Here is a 14,588-nt window from a genome sequence, read left to right as displayed (position 1 = left end):
TATAGTGATAAAGCCAAAGAAAGAGCGAGAGGAGCTGTGGAAAGGGTAGAAAGCCAAGGACCATGGGCCTCACTGGCATCTGAACTAACTTCCACCTGATCTTATATCTTTCAGTATCCCCTATGTCTCAGAGACAGACCACTGTACAATTATCAGCAGGATTTATTAGACATTTATACTTGGAATTCTCCATTTCCAACACTTCCCTTCATTAATTTTTGCCAAAGATAGTGAAGCCATCCGCTGTCAGCTTTACTTGTCTTCAAAATTCATCAGCGCCTGCACTGTAAAGAAACAGACTGTGAAGCTGGAGAGCTAAGAATATTCAGAACATACAAATGTTTGGTGAAGACCCTGTTTTTCTGGGTTCTAGGTTTCCACTCAAAGTTTTACTAATCTTTACTCTAAATTAAGCCATATGAGTCTGTCCTCTTTGCCACAGATGAATTAATCAGGATTAAAGAAGCCATCTTGCTACCTTCGCCGCCCTTTCACCCTGTTCTCCCCAGAACAAATGGGGAGGCAGGGCTGAGGACAGTTGGAAAGAGCAGGTTAACAATGCAATATTCGAAGTAGGCAAAGCCTGTCTGACATCCTGCTCTAAATTCCATGTTCCAATGTTATAAATTCCTCTTATTGCTCTCCTGTGCCCACCACACACACATTCCTCTTCCCCCATTGATATTTTCACTTTGGGTTGACTTCAGCTAGGTATTAGGAGGATAACACTAATCCACATTAAATTGTTAAAAAAAAATTGTCCCTAACTTTTGTAATTTTAGAGGGAAAATTCATTGATCCAAATTAATCTCTAGGTGGTGAAATCTCAAATGAGAAATTTAGGGAAAATAATTTTGAGCAGGTAGTTCTCAGCTTAAATCAAATTTTACTGTTTTTTTCTGGGCTTCCCTGGTGGCACAGTGGTTGAGAATCTGCCTGCCAATGCAGGGGACACGGGTTCGAGCCCTGGACTGGGAAGATCCCACATGCCGCAGAGCAACTAGGCCCGTGAGCCACAACTACTGAGCCTGCACGTCTGGAGCCTGTGCTCCGCAACAAGAGGCCGCGACAGTGAGAGGCCCGCGCACCGCGATGAAGAGTGGCCCCCACTTGCCACAACAAGAGAAAGCCCTCACACAGAAACGAAGACCCAACACAGCCAAAAATAAATAAATTAATTAATAAAAAATTTTACTATTTTTTTTTTAGAGAATTTAAAAAATTTTTATTTATTTTATTTTTGGCTGTGTTGAGTCTTCATTGCTGCACGAGGGCTTTCTCTAGTTGCGGCGAGCGGGGGCTACTCTTCGTTGTGGTGCGCGGGCTTCTCATTGCGGTGGTTTCTCTTGTTGCAGAGCACGGGCTCTAGGTGCGCAGGCTTCAGTAGTTGTGGCACACGGTCTTAGTAGTTGTGGCTCATGGGCTCTAGAGCACAGGCTCAGTAGTTGTGGCACACGGGCTTAGTTCCTCTGAAGCATGTGGGATTTTCTCGGAACAGGGCTCGAACCCATGTCCCCTGCATTGGTAGGCAGATTCTTAACCTCTGCACCACCAGGAAGTCCCAACTTTACTATTTTAAAAAAACATTTATTTATTTATTTGGCTGTGTTGGGTCTTAGTTGCGGCACACAGGATCTTCGTTGCAGCACGCGGGCTTCTCTCTCTAGCTGTGGCATGCATGCTCAGTAGTTGCAGCGCATGGGCTTAGTTGCCCCATGGCATGTGGAATCTTAGCTCCCCAACCAGGGATCAAACCTGCGTCCCCTGCATTGGAATGCGGTTTCTTAACCACTGAACCACCAGGGAAGTCCTAAACTTTACTATTTTAATCACATATTTTCTCTGCATAGGCTTGACTCTAGAAGGGACTGAAAGGAAGAGGAGTCTGTAACTCATAAACCTCTTGAGGACAGTGGGCACTTGTGGGCTTTCTGCTGACTGTCTAAACCCCATAGCTATTGAACTTGAGCCTGAGGCCCTTACTGTTGAGGTCCGAAAGGTGACCTTCAAAGAGAAGAAACATGTACAAGAGGGGGCAGGCTGCCCAAATAAAGTGAGAGCCCACCTTATCCTAATTTCCAGCAGCTGGAACTGGATACTCTCCTCTTGGGAAATAAGCTCTCAGACCTAACAGGATTTAGGTATCCCCTATCAGAGAAGCAGGGTTGCCAGGTCCTCACTAGTTTAGAAGAAATCCAGACATATGCCCAGAATGTGACATACCAAACAGTGAATTTGCCTTTTTTAGGTGTGAGGTGGAAATTCAGAGGCTGAGGTGCCAAAATAGCAAACACCCTTCTTCTCCCCAGTTATATATGCTACTTCAATGGACTTAACTCCTGGTCTCCATGGCTGCCCTAAATCCATACCTGAAAACTCTTGCAACCGCTTACGCTCCTCTAGGTTATACTGCAGCTTTTCTAGCAACTCAAAATATCGGAAGAGTGAATCCCTAGGCCAAATAACACGTTCATCCTGATCCATATCCATTAGCCCAGGCAGATTCTGGTGCACATGAGTCTCCCAGTCCAACTGACCTGGAGGGAGAAATGCGTCTCAAAAACATATCTAGATTCGTGGAAGCTGGATAAAAGCTGATAAACTCTATGGGGGCAGGCGAGGAGAAAGCAGGGATGAAAGAGGATATAGGAAGGAGAGGGAGAAAAGTATGTATCACCAAGACACCACTTCTACAATAAACAAAGAGAGGCACAACCATACTTTTCCAAAGTGCAGCAGAAGCACAGGGGAAATGAAGAAGCGTGAAGAAAGTAACCAAGGCCAGAAAATCAGACTGGTGGAGAAAATCGGGAAATGTGCATAGTGGGAGAGCTCCTATGAAGAATGGGATGTCTCATGGAGAAGGAGTCTGAATTCAACTGGGAGAAACCCTCGGCTTACCAATAGGGTCATAATATCTGGAGCCAGAAGAAGAGGAACAGTAGGAAGATGAAGATGAGGAGGAAGAGGAAGATGCAGACTTCATTTTTGACAAGGACTTCTTTGTTTTTGACTTAGATGGTCTTGAACTCTCTTTAGTGGCACTGCGTTTGGACTCTTCTTTAGAAGCTTCTGTTAAGTCCAAAGGTTCCCCTTGTTGATTGGCATTTCTGTAAGTGAAAGGCAAAATTTTATTGCTTCAAATACATTTACACGATATGGCTAGTTCTTTCATTATTCTGATTCTGGCCCTGGCCTAAAGCTAGGAGTTAAGGCAATGAAGGCCAAACTGCTCCCCAAATCTAAGTTTAAGCACATCCAACCTAAATTATCCCATGTCATGTACCCCTATTAGTGCCCCTCACCACATAACATCTGTGCTCAGTCTTACTTGGGCTTCCACGTTCCACACCCCACCTTATTTTGCAAAGTTTTAGCCCCCTACCCCTTGGCCCTATGCCTATTACACCACAACTATAGCCTCTGGCCCATCGATTCCATCTCTTAATATTAGAGGGACCTTGGGCTCAGCTCTTTATATCTTCTCCATCTACAGTTGCTCCTTTGGTGATCTCATCTGCTGAGTTCGAATGCCTACCAGATGCAAATTTAAGCCTCTTGTCCAGACCTCACTCCTTAATCCAGACTTGTATATACAACTTTTACTCACTTAGCACCACTTGAATGTCTAAGGACATCTCAAATTCAATCAAAACTGAACTCTTTGCCCACCAAACCTCTTCCACCCACAGCCCTCCCCATCTCAGCTAATCAACCCTTCCAGTTGCTTGGGTCAGAACTTTCATCCTTAATTCTTCTCTCATACCTCACATCCAATCCATCAGGAAAGCCTGTTGAGGGCTTCCCTGGTGGCACAGTGGTTAAGAATCCGCCTGCCAATGCAAGGGACACGGGTTCAAGCCCTGGCCCGGGAAGATCCCACATGCCGCGGAGCAACTAAGCCCGTGTGCCACAACTACTGAGCCTGAGCTCTAGAGCCTGCAAGCCACAACTACTGAGCCCATGTGCCACAACTACTGAAGCCTGTGCGCTTAGAGCCCGTGCCCTGCAATGAGAAGCCATGACAATGAGAAGCCCGCACACCACAACGAAGAGTAGCCCCGGATCACCCCAACTAGAGAAAGCCCGCGCACAGCAACGCAGACCCAACACAGCCAAAAATAAAAAACAAACAAAAAGAGCCTGTTGACTCTACCTTCAAAATATATCTTTTCTCACTAGTACCACTGGTACCACTGTGGTCTGAGCCATCAATGCCTCTTGCCTGTATAGCAGCATAGCCTCCTAACTCATCTCTCTGCTTCTTCTTTTATTCTTCCCTCAGTTTATCATCAACACAGCAACCAGACTAATCCTTCTTAAATGTAAGTCACTGCATGTCACTGCTCCGCTATGTTCCCCATTTCACCTGAAATCAAAGCCTAAGTCCTCACAATGGTCCCCACAGCCCTACAGGATCAAGTCCCCATTACCTCTCTGACCTCATCTCCTATCATTCTCCCCCCTACTTACTCTGCTTCAGTCACAGTAGCTTCCTTGCTATTTCTCAAACACACCAGGCATGCTTCTGTTTTAGGACATTTGTACTAGCTGTTCCCTCTGCCTATAATACTCTTCCCGTAGATATCCACATAGTAATCCCTTGACCTCCTCCAAGTCTTTGCTCAAATGTTACCTTTTCAGAGGCCACCCTGACTACCTTGTTTAAAATTACAACCCATATGCAACCCCCCCCTTATACTCCAATCCCCCTTAACCTGTTCTACTTTTTACTTTTTTATAATGCTTATCCTATTTTAATGTTTTTTATTAAAGTATAGTTGAGTTACAATGTTAATTTCTGCTTATAGCAAAGTGACTCAGTTATACACACATATATACATTCTTTTTATATTCAATGCTTATATTTTAATGTGCTAATTTTCTTATTAATATGATTGTTTACTCTCTTTCCTCCTACTAGTATATAAGCTCCATGAGAACAGGCATTATTGTTTATTTTGTTCACTGATATACTCTGAGCAACTAATAAGCATTCAATAATTATTTGTTGATGGATTTCTTATTTCTCCTTCTGCTCTCTTGTCCACTGCTGAACACTCAGGGTCTTGAATAACATGTTTCATGGAAGGTATTTTTATTAGTTTCCTGTGGCTGCTGTAGGAAATTACCACAAACTTGGTAGCTAAAAACAACAGAAATTTATTCTCACAATTCTAGAAGCCGGAAGTCTGAAATCAATGTGTCAACAGGGCCATACTCCCTTTGGAATCTCAAAGAGAGAAGGTTCCTCGCTTCTTCTTGCTTCTGGCAGTTGCCTTGCATCCACTGGCTTCCTCTGGCTTGTGGGTGCATCACTCCAATCTCTATCCCTATCTTGACTTCTTCTCCTATTCTCTATGTCTATGTCTTCTCTCCTGTCTCTTAAATCCAGTGACCCTTGTCACTGGATTTATGGCCCACCTGGATAATCCAGAATGATCACATCTCAAGATCCTTAATTTAATTGCATCTGCAAAGACCCTTTTTCCAAATAAGGTCATGTTCACAGGTTCCGGGAGTTAGAACATGGACGTATCTTTTTGGAGGCCACCATTCAACCCACTACAATAAATAGTTATTGAATGAATGAATTCTCTCTCAAAGCCAATCTTCACCTTTGGTTTTCTACCCTTTCCTCCTTCATGTGTGTCCATCCCACTTCACATATACACTCCTAACCTGGCATCTATTTTGCTAACGCTTGACCTCTGTGCCTCAGGGATTAAGTTTTGTCTCCTGCAAAGCAAAAAACACAAAAGAGTGAAGAGAGTTACACTGAAGCAGGAGTGTAGTAAGAAAAAAGAATTTGGATCATCAAGTGAGGAGAATAAGTAAAGTTGTAGTAAAGGAGTGAAAAAGAGTGCGGAAGCCCTGACAGTGGATAAAGAATCAGGCAATATTTTAGAGCTGGGGAATTCTAACTCTGAGGCAAATCTGTCACAAAGGGGAAAATGGCATTGTGGCCAAGGAGCAGAAACAGAGAATGAGATCAGGGCACCCTCAAGAACTAAAGCTGGGTTTGAAAATGGGGAAGCAGACCTCTGGATAATCTGCCGCTTGAATATGTCGGCTTTGTGCTGAACCTCCAGGTGTGTCATCTCCTCGTTCAGCTCATTTCTGATTTTCTGGAAGTTAGTAACTGCCCCAAAGGGCCATTAGGAGTTTGGAGATGGTGGTGACTAGACATGGGGAGAGGGCTTGGGTGGGGAGAAACCAAGTGAAATATCCATTTCAGGCCCCGCACTTTCCTGTTACATCAGGTTCTCTCTCTGTAATTCACCAATCCTAGCTTTCGCTCTAATTTCTTCCCAAACACCCCTCTCACCAAGTTTCACCTCTTCTATGCTTACCCATCATGGCTACTATGATGTTTCGAAAGATAATGGAACCAAGTAACAACCAGAGGATGACATAGATGCTGCTGAAGGTACGGCTGACTTCAGGCACCTTCCAGGTATCCTGAAGCAGTGCATACCAATGATCCATAGTAAAGAGAATGAACACTGTCACTATGGAATTCGGCAGGTCCCTAAAGAAAAAGGAGGTGTGTGTATAGACAGAGCTAATTCTCTAAGAAACACTATCATTCTTACTCTCAAAGCAACATAAGAGCATTTCTTTGTAGTTTGCTCTGACTTTAGCCCCTTTTCTACCATACTCAATTTTTTACCTAATCTTTCTTCAGTTTGAGATTGTTTTGTTAGGTTTTCCTTTATCATGAATAATCTATGAATAGCTCTCACCATTTCATCAGTGCCTGGGGCACAGTAAGTATTTAATACATAGGTATTGACTGAATGTTTATAAATTGAATCACCAACTACACATCATTTTTTTCTAAGTTCATTCTCCACTGTTCTATGGACTTCGCCTAACAGAAGGTCACATACAAATTTAGCAAACATCATGCCTACTTAGTTTGCTGGCATGAACTGACAGTCAAGTAAATGCACGGATATGTGACATAAACATGTGATTCCAAATAATGAATGATAATGAATGTATCACAAAAGGTCTCAGGAAGATATCTAAAATTTCCTTCTTATCCCTCAATATACAGATTACTGAAAACATCAGCGCCTGAATAGAATGAATTCTAGGACTTCCCCAAGTCAATACTCTTACAAAACTACCTGTTAGTCTAAGATAGAGACCTGAGAGGTGCTGAAAAGATTGGATTCCAATTCACAAATAACACTGTCTCCTCTAAATCCAAATTGACTTTCTACTAGTAATCAGTGTTCTCTAGACAAAAAGCTTATCAGGATTTTACTTTTGAAAGAATTTAAGTATGTGCATGTGTAATCTCTACATTTAAGAGACTGGGGGTAAAACCAGTGACCATGTTTGAGGTCATAGTAACATTTACTGATCACTTACAACGTGTGAAATGCTGTGCTAAATGCTTAAATGAATTACCTCATTTATCCCTACACTCTTATTAAGTAGTACTACTTTTAATCCCATTTTTCAAAAGAGGTAACTGAGACATGGAAACCAGGGCTTAACCCCTGGAGTATACTGCTATTTAAAGGTAAGGGTAAGTTTGAATTTGCAAAACCCAAAGCAAACCAGGAATAACTGACCTATCCTCAAAATTGGAGCTAATACCACTCACTATTCCTTTGCTTTCTCTTTACCTCTCTTTACTGTGTTCTATCCCCATTTCTTACAATATATTATACTTTTTGTATTACTGTACTTTGGACTAGCTTCCTAGTCTTATGCCCAAATTCTCTCCCCCAACCCAGGCTTCCCCCAGTCCTGCCTACGAGAAGAACATGTGATACTCCAGGTCCTGGCGAGTTGAACGGGTGTAATCCTCGAAGAAGTAGACACCAGCCACGGCAAAAATGTAGAAGAAGATGAGCAGCAACATCAAGAGGGAGGTCATGCTCTAGAAGTCATGACCTTGAGTCAGAGCTGGGCCAGACTAGGCTGATCTCCACCTACAGCCTAGTCAGACCCACCCTGGAAATCCCCCACCAAACCCTCACTTCTAGCCTGAGCCCAGTCATCTCTAGAACACAGCAGCTTGTCCCTAGCCCTTTCTCATCGACAACATTTCACAGGGTCTTTCATTGCCTTCTTTCATCCACCCAGACTGTTTCATGTTAAACCCCCATGTTTATCCACCTTGCCCACTTGATACAGCTGCAGCAGTCAAATCACCTTGAGGGCCCTGACCAGGGCCAAAATAATGACTCGAACTTGACGGAATCGTGCAAAGAGTTTAAGAGACCTTAGCACCCGGCAGATCCTCAGCAACTGGAGCCATACGGAATGGCTTGTTACCCCTACCAGCACCACAGCCTCAGGAATCAGGGACTGTAGGAAACACAGAGATCATGAGTAAAATATACCCCAAAGCACCCACGCTCAGTTGCCCCCTTTCTTTTTTTTTTTTTTTTTTTTTGCAGTATGTGGGCCTCTCACTGTTGTGGCCTCTCCCGTTGTGGAGCACAGGCTCCGGACGCGCAGGCTCAACAGCCATGGCTCACGGGCCCAGCCGCTCGGCGGCATGTGGGATCTTCCCGGACCGGGGCACGAACCCGTGTCCCCTGCATTGGCAGGCGGACTCTCAACCACTGCGCCACCAGGGAAGCCCAGTTGCCCCTTCTTTATCTCTTCATTGTCATAGTTCCTTGGTCATTATCCTTTGAAAAGCCTTCTCTGGGGACTGTTTCCTATTCAGCCTTTCTATAAGAAATTACTTAAACCCTGCACTTCAATTTGCTCAGACATTAAAAGGGGATAAATACAATGCTTAACTCATTGGGTTGTTGTGGAGCTCAAATTTTTAAAAATGCATGAAAAACAGGATAGTTTCTGACATTTAGTAAGTGGTTAGTAACTGGTAGAGGTTATTGCTGGGGTTAATGTTGTGATCAGATTCTTCCTCGCTCCTCATACTAACAACTCCTACCATGCCTGACTTTTAGAGAAAAAAAAAAAACACAAAATAAGGAGGTTAGGTACATTTCTATTTGTTTCTTCCTGTGCTCTAAGTATCTTAACTTTTCTTGTCTTTGATTCACATAGGCACATTTCTCAGCCCAGTAAACTAATCTTCAGGATATCTATCCTTACCAATATGGTGACAACAAAGTCAAAGACATTCCAGGCATTCTTCCAGAAGAGGAAAAAGCTGGATAGCCACATAAGAAGGATCTCCACGATGAAAACAAGCAAGATGAACCAAGCTGCCACCTCCAGAGTCAGCTTCAGTGGCCACAGTTGGGTATTTGAGGATTCGAGCAATTCTGTGAGAACAGAGCAAAGGATGAGTAAAGGGTAAAGAAGCAGGAAGCTGAATGATGGAGAATGATCAGCAACTGTTAAAAACCACAGTTGTGCCCACTGCTATGCCATTTTTCTTTTGAGTTTCTCCTCTTAATGCCGTTGTTGCTTCAGCCTGTGAAATTCAGGGGAGGACAGAATCGAACATGAAAAATAGCTACAACTCATCTCCTGCTGGTACCGGTATGTCTAACAGCTGCAAGTTACTGCCTTCCCACTCTGGGGTCAGAGAGCCACCAAGGGATTGCTCTCTTAACGACCACCAACCCTATCTGTTCTGTTACCCTGGTACCAAACTTCATGAAGAAGCAATAGGCCTTGAGAAAAGAACACAAATGTAGGGCCATGATATGGAAAGTGTTTTATAACAGATCTCGGAACAAGAAGCCAGATTCATGGGGCATATTAGGTTATAATAAGAAATTACTTGGTTCTTTGTTACTTTTAAAGCTTCCCTTTTCTACTCTGCCTAAAATTGATTTTATTCTGCAAAGCAAACTGAATTCTATACTTTCTCTCTAGAACCTAATTATTTGCTGACTTCAATTCCTTAACTCATTTGCCTTCACCTTTCAACTCTCTTCACCTCTTCTATACATTTAATAGATGTATATCATGATGTAGAAAAAAGCACTGAGATCAAAATAGGTTTAAAAGCTAAATAAAATTTTCTCTTTGAAACAGAACAATCTGAGAGCCTCCAAATGCACTATGACTGATATGCCTGGCAGTTAATAGAGACAAGAGAATACTCAATCACCCTGAACAACACAAATGGCTGTGTAGATTTTGACACTTACAGTTTTAAATTGTTATTGCTTTTAGCAGTGTTTTGGCTAATTACATTAACGAAGTAAGGAACACTGATGTTGAAATACAACTTAATGAAGAGCAAAAGAATAATTCCGCAAGTTTATCTCAAGACAATCTTCATCAGATTCTATAAATTGCATTCATCTGATAGAAAATTTTATATGGCATATGAAGATATCTCTAGAACCTCAAAAATCAGTGTTTAAATTATAATAATGTTGTACTCAGTTTTTTGTTGGAAATAAGGACTATTCACACTCACGATGTGTTATTTTCAGAGAAAGGCTTGCAAATGAGCCAAATCTTTTTTCTTTTCTCACCTTCTCACCATTTAGAAACAAAATATGAAAATTATAAAAATAAGCCCATTGATTAAAGTTTAAAGTGCAAAGTAGAATTACCAATATCATTGTGGAAGAAGATTTTTTTTTTCTATTTTTTTATGCCCAAACACATAATTAAATTTCCACCTATACTTTAACATATAACATGTATTTAACATACAATACACAATGTTGTAAACCTAAAACTAATATATGTTATATCTAAACTTTTTAAAAGAAACAGAAAATTTAGAAATATAATACATAGGGAATTCCCTGGCAGTCCAGGGTCCAGTGGTTCGGACTCGGTGCTTTCACTGCCATGGGCCCAGGTTCAATCCCTGGTCAGGCAACTAAGATCCTGCAAGCCACTTGACACAGACAAAAAAACACCCAAAAACCATAAATTAAATATATTTGATCCCCAAACCGAACTTAATATATAATGTCACTTAAAAATTCATTTGTAGACAAATCATATATTTTCTTTAAAAAAAGCATGATCACTTATAAAATGGCAAAAGTAAAAATTTGCTTACATTTTATGATTATTAAAATTATAAAATAATATGCACTAAAATATAATGTTTAGCAACATGTTAGTCTAAATTACCATTTTTACTTCAACTTGCTTCTCCATATCACAGAAAAAATGTGATAAAATAAAATGATTAAAATTACTGTGGAGGTTTTCAAGGTTATATATGTTTTTCTGGGAAACAAAATCATAAGATGAAAAAGATTGGGGAGCTTTGATCTAGAAAACTGTTTGTTCCTTATCTATAACAGCATTCTTTATGATCTGGAAAATTGCTTTTTAAAAGTCTAAACAAAGTCTTAATGTTTATCACACGAATTAGTCTATTCAAAGAAATCTGTTAGTCACAAATTATTTCCCTTTGCAAAATCCCTCCTGCCTTTCTACCATGAGAATGTACTTAATAAGATACAATTTTCATGAGCTTGCCAGGTGATTCCCACTCAGGCAATCTACCTATCTTCTGGCACAGTGAACATGTTTCATATTCAGCTGTTTTACCAAAAAGAATGGTTAGTGTTATTCTATTTTGATTTGTCTGTTAGATCCAGGGAATCCCATATATTTACTGCTACTTACTTTATTCCAAGGTTGAAATCTATATCTCTAATCCCACAGGGCAAATACTTGCCAATTATCATTATCAACAAGAAATAGGAAATGTGGGTGACTTAATTTAAAACCCTCATTACTGTGGGGAGGAAATAAAACAGTTCAAAGCATATAGTATACTGCAGTTGGTCAATGACACCACATACTGTTGTGTATTTAAATGCCTTTGACCTGATTCCATTAAAGACTACTTTTTTTAATTTACGTTTTATTTTTATTATTTATTTTTTGGCTGTGTTGGTCTTCGTTGCTGCGCGGGCTTTCTCCAGTTGCGGCAAGTGGGAGCTACTCTTTGTTGTGGTGCACGGGCTTCTATTAGGGCTCTAGGGCGCAGGCTCAGTCGTTGTGGTGCATAGGCTTAGTTGCTCTGCGGCATGTGGGATCTTCCCGGACCAGGGTTTGAGCCCATGTCTTCTGCACTGGCAGGCGGATTCTTAACCACTGTGCCACCAGGGAAGTCCAAAAGACTATTTTTAAAGTGGGAAACTTCCCCAAAATAGTGAGGATGAAACAAGGAAGTGAGTACTTCTACTCTCCTTTCTGAGCAGTTTGAGATGATAATCAAATGAGGTCACTGATTCTCCAAACATTTTTTTGCTTTTAATACATTTCATAAAATTTATGATTGGTTTTAGAGTCATCTACCCTTTAAGTCATTTTTTGGCTCACCTAATATCTTAGTTGTAACTCTACATACATTGTGAGTTTTCTTATTTGTACTTAATCTTTCTAAACATATTTGTAAAAATGTAGATGTTGGATCACTTGCTGATAGGTACCGATATCTCTATTAGAAAAGATTCATTCAAATTATTAGACTAACACAAGAAATGCAACTGGTCTTCCCATCTCCAATTCCTTGTGAGACTACTACACCCCACCTCTAAGTGTCTAGACTACCCTATATCTACTACACTTGAGAGCCCTTCAAATGTTTCTAGGTCTTAGCAGTTGCACAAATCCTACTCCAAGAGACTTAATATAATTGTCCCTATCACAATTCAAATAACATTCAAATGTGTAAAATGATCAACTTAAAAGGAAAAATGACTCCCACCCTTTCATTCAATGTGAGTTCTCACCTATTTCAACCATCAGTACAATTGTATTCAGAAAGATGAGGAAGATGATAAAGTTTCTGAAGAGAGGACCTGTTTTCTCTTAAGAAAACATAGAGTGGAGTTCTTTTTGGTTTAGGCAGGTGACGTAATTAGGGCAAGAACAGAACCGGTGAGAATGACAAGAAAATAGAGTTTGGGAAGGGAAAAATAAGTCAATAGGCAGATGATGAGGCCAGAGAGACCGTAAAGCCATGGGATAAAAATGAGTGGCATGAAAGGATACACTCAAGGACCCATCCAGCCCACAAGGAAAGAGGTGGCCTCTCGCTGCAGCGCACTCGAAGGGTGCTCATCAGTCTCTGGGCATGTGTAATCCGTTCTACATGACGAGGCTTTATGGAAAACCGCACAAGCTGGTGTTGATCTCCCAACATAAGTTTCTTCTGACAGGAAGGATCTACACCAAAAATAAAAAAGGGACAGTGGATAAATATAAAAAGAAGTCTGGGAGTATCAGGAGCAGGTAGGATTGGGGGCAGGAACACTGGTTACGTAATGGGCCTCCTAGTGCAGGGTCTTACCTTGCTGCTCCTTCACACAGCAACTAATACTATTTTGGAGTAAGAGCTAACCTACTGCTTATGACCAACACTGTCCCTGCCCAGAATAAAGGCTGCAGGTTCAACACTCAAAGTTTTAAGTGTCTTTGGTAGAAACTTCCAAGTCAGCCAGGGCTAATAGTTACCCTAGGCCTAAAAGTGAGTGACACGGGTTCCATCTCCTGGAACCAGAGTTTTATTTATAAAGCCTTTGATTTATCAAGTTTGGTGTAACTTCCAAACTAGCAACCAAACCAATCTCCTCTGAATTTTCCACCCTTAAAATTGCCTCTCTGCTTCCTACTCTTTGGAGGGTGTGGATGGGAGTCTTAAATTCATCCTAGTGAAGAAACAGGCTGCTGACCAAGTATCTCTCGAGTAGTGTGCCGTGGCACAGCTTGGCTCAAGCCGTGCAGATGCTCAAGGAAAGAGAAAGTATCAATGAGTCGGGAACGAATGGCATCAGCCCGGGGCAGTTGCATGTGTCCTTCTGGGTGGTAAGTGGCCATGTCTGTTAAGAAAATAAAAGAATCGAGTGTCATTTCATTTTTGGAGTTGCACCAAGCCTTCCCTTCCTCCCAACCTCTTTGCCCTAAAGAAGACAAACACATTGTACCCAGACTCAAGGCTTTTTTAAACAAATGAGACAGGAGTCATTACAGAGAATCTGCGTAGTTGACTAAGTGGACAGGCACCTTCACCTGTGTGACAGCATTTCTAGTTAAAAGCAGCAGCCACAAAGAGCAGGAGTCCCGGGGTTGGACAAAGAGGAATTCAGGCACCACCTGGACCTGAGGGTATCAGGTAATGCGATGAGGTGGGTCAGTGGGAGGGCTTAGGACTGCCGCCAAAAGAAAAACCAAGTTAAGAGGAACTGGACAAAATGCAACAGCCTGACATTTTGAAAATGTGTCCCGTCCCAAGTGTGTCCACTCCAACGCGCTCCCTCGGGTGCCAGCTCCCTCTCTCAATCCCCACTTCTGGGCCTCACCTTTGCCCAGGCTCTCTTCCGCCCACTCAGCCCTGACTTCACTCCTCCTCCTCCGGCTCTGACGCCCCCTGAGCTCGGCTCTCCCCACGCGGGGCGAGCTCAGGGTCGGTTCCCAGCGCCGCAGCGCCGCACGTCCAGCTCCGCCAGCCCGCCCGCTCCCGGGTTCCGGCTCGCCCCGGGCCCACCCCCAGCACCAGGCCCGGGCGCCAGCCCCCTCCCGCCTTCGCTCGCCCCGGCACCCGTCGCCTCCGCCCAGCCCCGCTCTCCGGCAACTCGGCGGTTACCAGCTGGTCCCGCCCGCCCGACGCAGGCGCCGCACAGCCAATCGGCGGCTGCCACACTGCGGCC

At 42.5% G+C, this 14,588-nt stretch overlaps 1 protein-coding gene across 1 annotated transcript; it reads right to left on the bottom strand.

Annotated features, from left to right (window-relative positions):
- On the bottom strand, positions 1-14,269 carry CATSPER2 (cation channel sperm associated 2). The gene is made up of 13 exons (XM_079699954.1): positions 14,241-14,269; positions 13,614-13,760; positions 12,934-13,107; positions 12,672-12,740; positions 9,094-9,266; positions 8,176-8,331; positions 7,776-7,900; positions 6,354-6,532; positions 6,043-6,142; positions 5,683-5,739; positions 2,902-3,110; positions 2,370-2,537; positions 1-284 (listed from the first exon to the last, which is right to left on the bottom strand). Exons 2-13 carry the CDS (start codon positions 13,756-13,758, stop codon positions 253-255), a joined length of 1,587 nt encoding a protein of 528 aa, XP_079556080.1. The 5' UTR covers positions 13,759-13,760; positions 14,241-14,269; the 3' UTR covers positions 1-252.
- Positions 14,270-14,588: the final 319 nt, after the last annotated feature.

Source organism: Hyperoodon ampullatus, assembly GCF_949752795.1.
Source record: "Hyperoodon ampullatus genome assembly, chromosome: 3".
In the NCBI taxonomy this organism is placed as follows: Eukaryota; Metazoa; Chordata; class Mammalia; order Artiodactyla; family Ziphiidae; genus Hyperoodon; species Hyperoodon ampullatus.
Note: the sequence above shows the minus strand (reverse complement) of the source record. Positions and strands in the feature narration are given on the sequence as shown.

Excerpts from the sequence above, each read along its gene's own strand:
- CATSPER2 (XM_079699954.1), bottom strand. The coding sequence starts at position 13,758 with ATGGCCACTTACCACCCAGAAGGACACATGCAACTGCCCCGGGCTGAT. Across the intron at positions 7,901-8,175 it reads CCCTGGTCAGGGCCCTCAAG|AGCATGACCTCCCTCTTGAT; the intron begins GTGATTTGACTG and ends CATGACTTCTAG. Across the intron at positions 5,740-6,042 it reads AAGCGGCAGATTATCCAGAG|GAGACAAAACTTAATCCCTG; the intron begins GTCTGCTTCCCC and ends TTTGCTTTGCAG.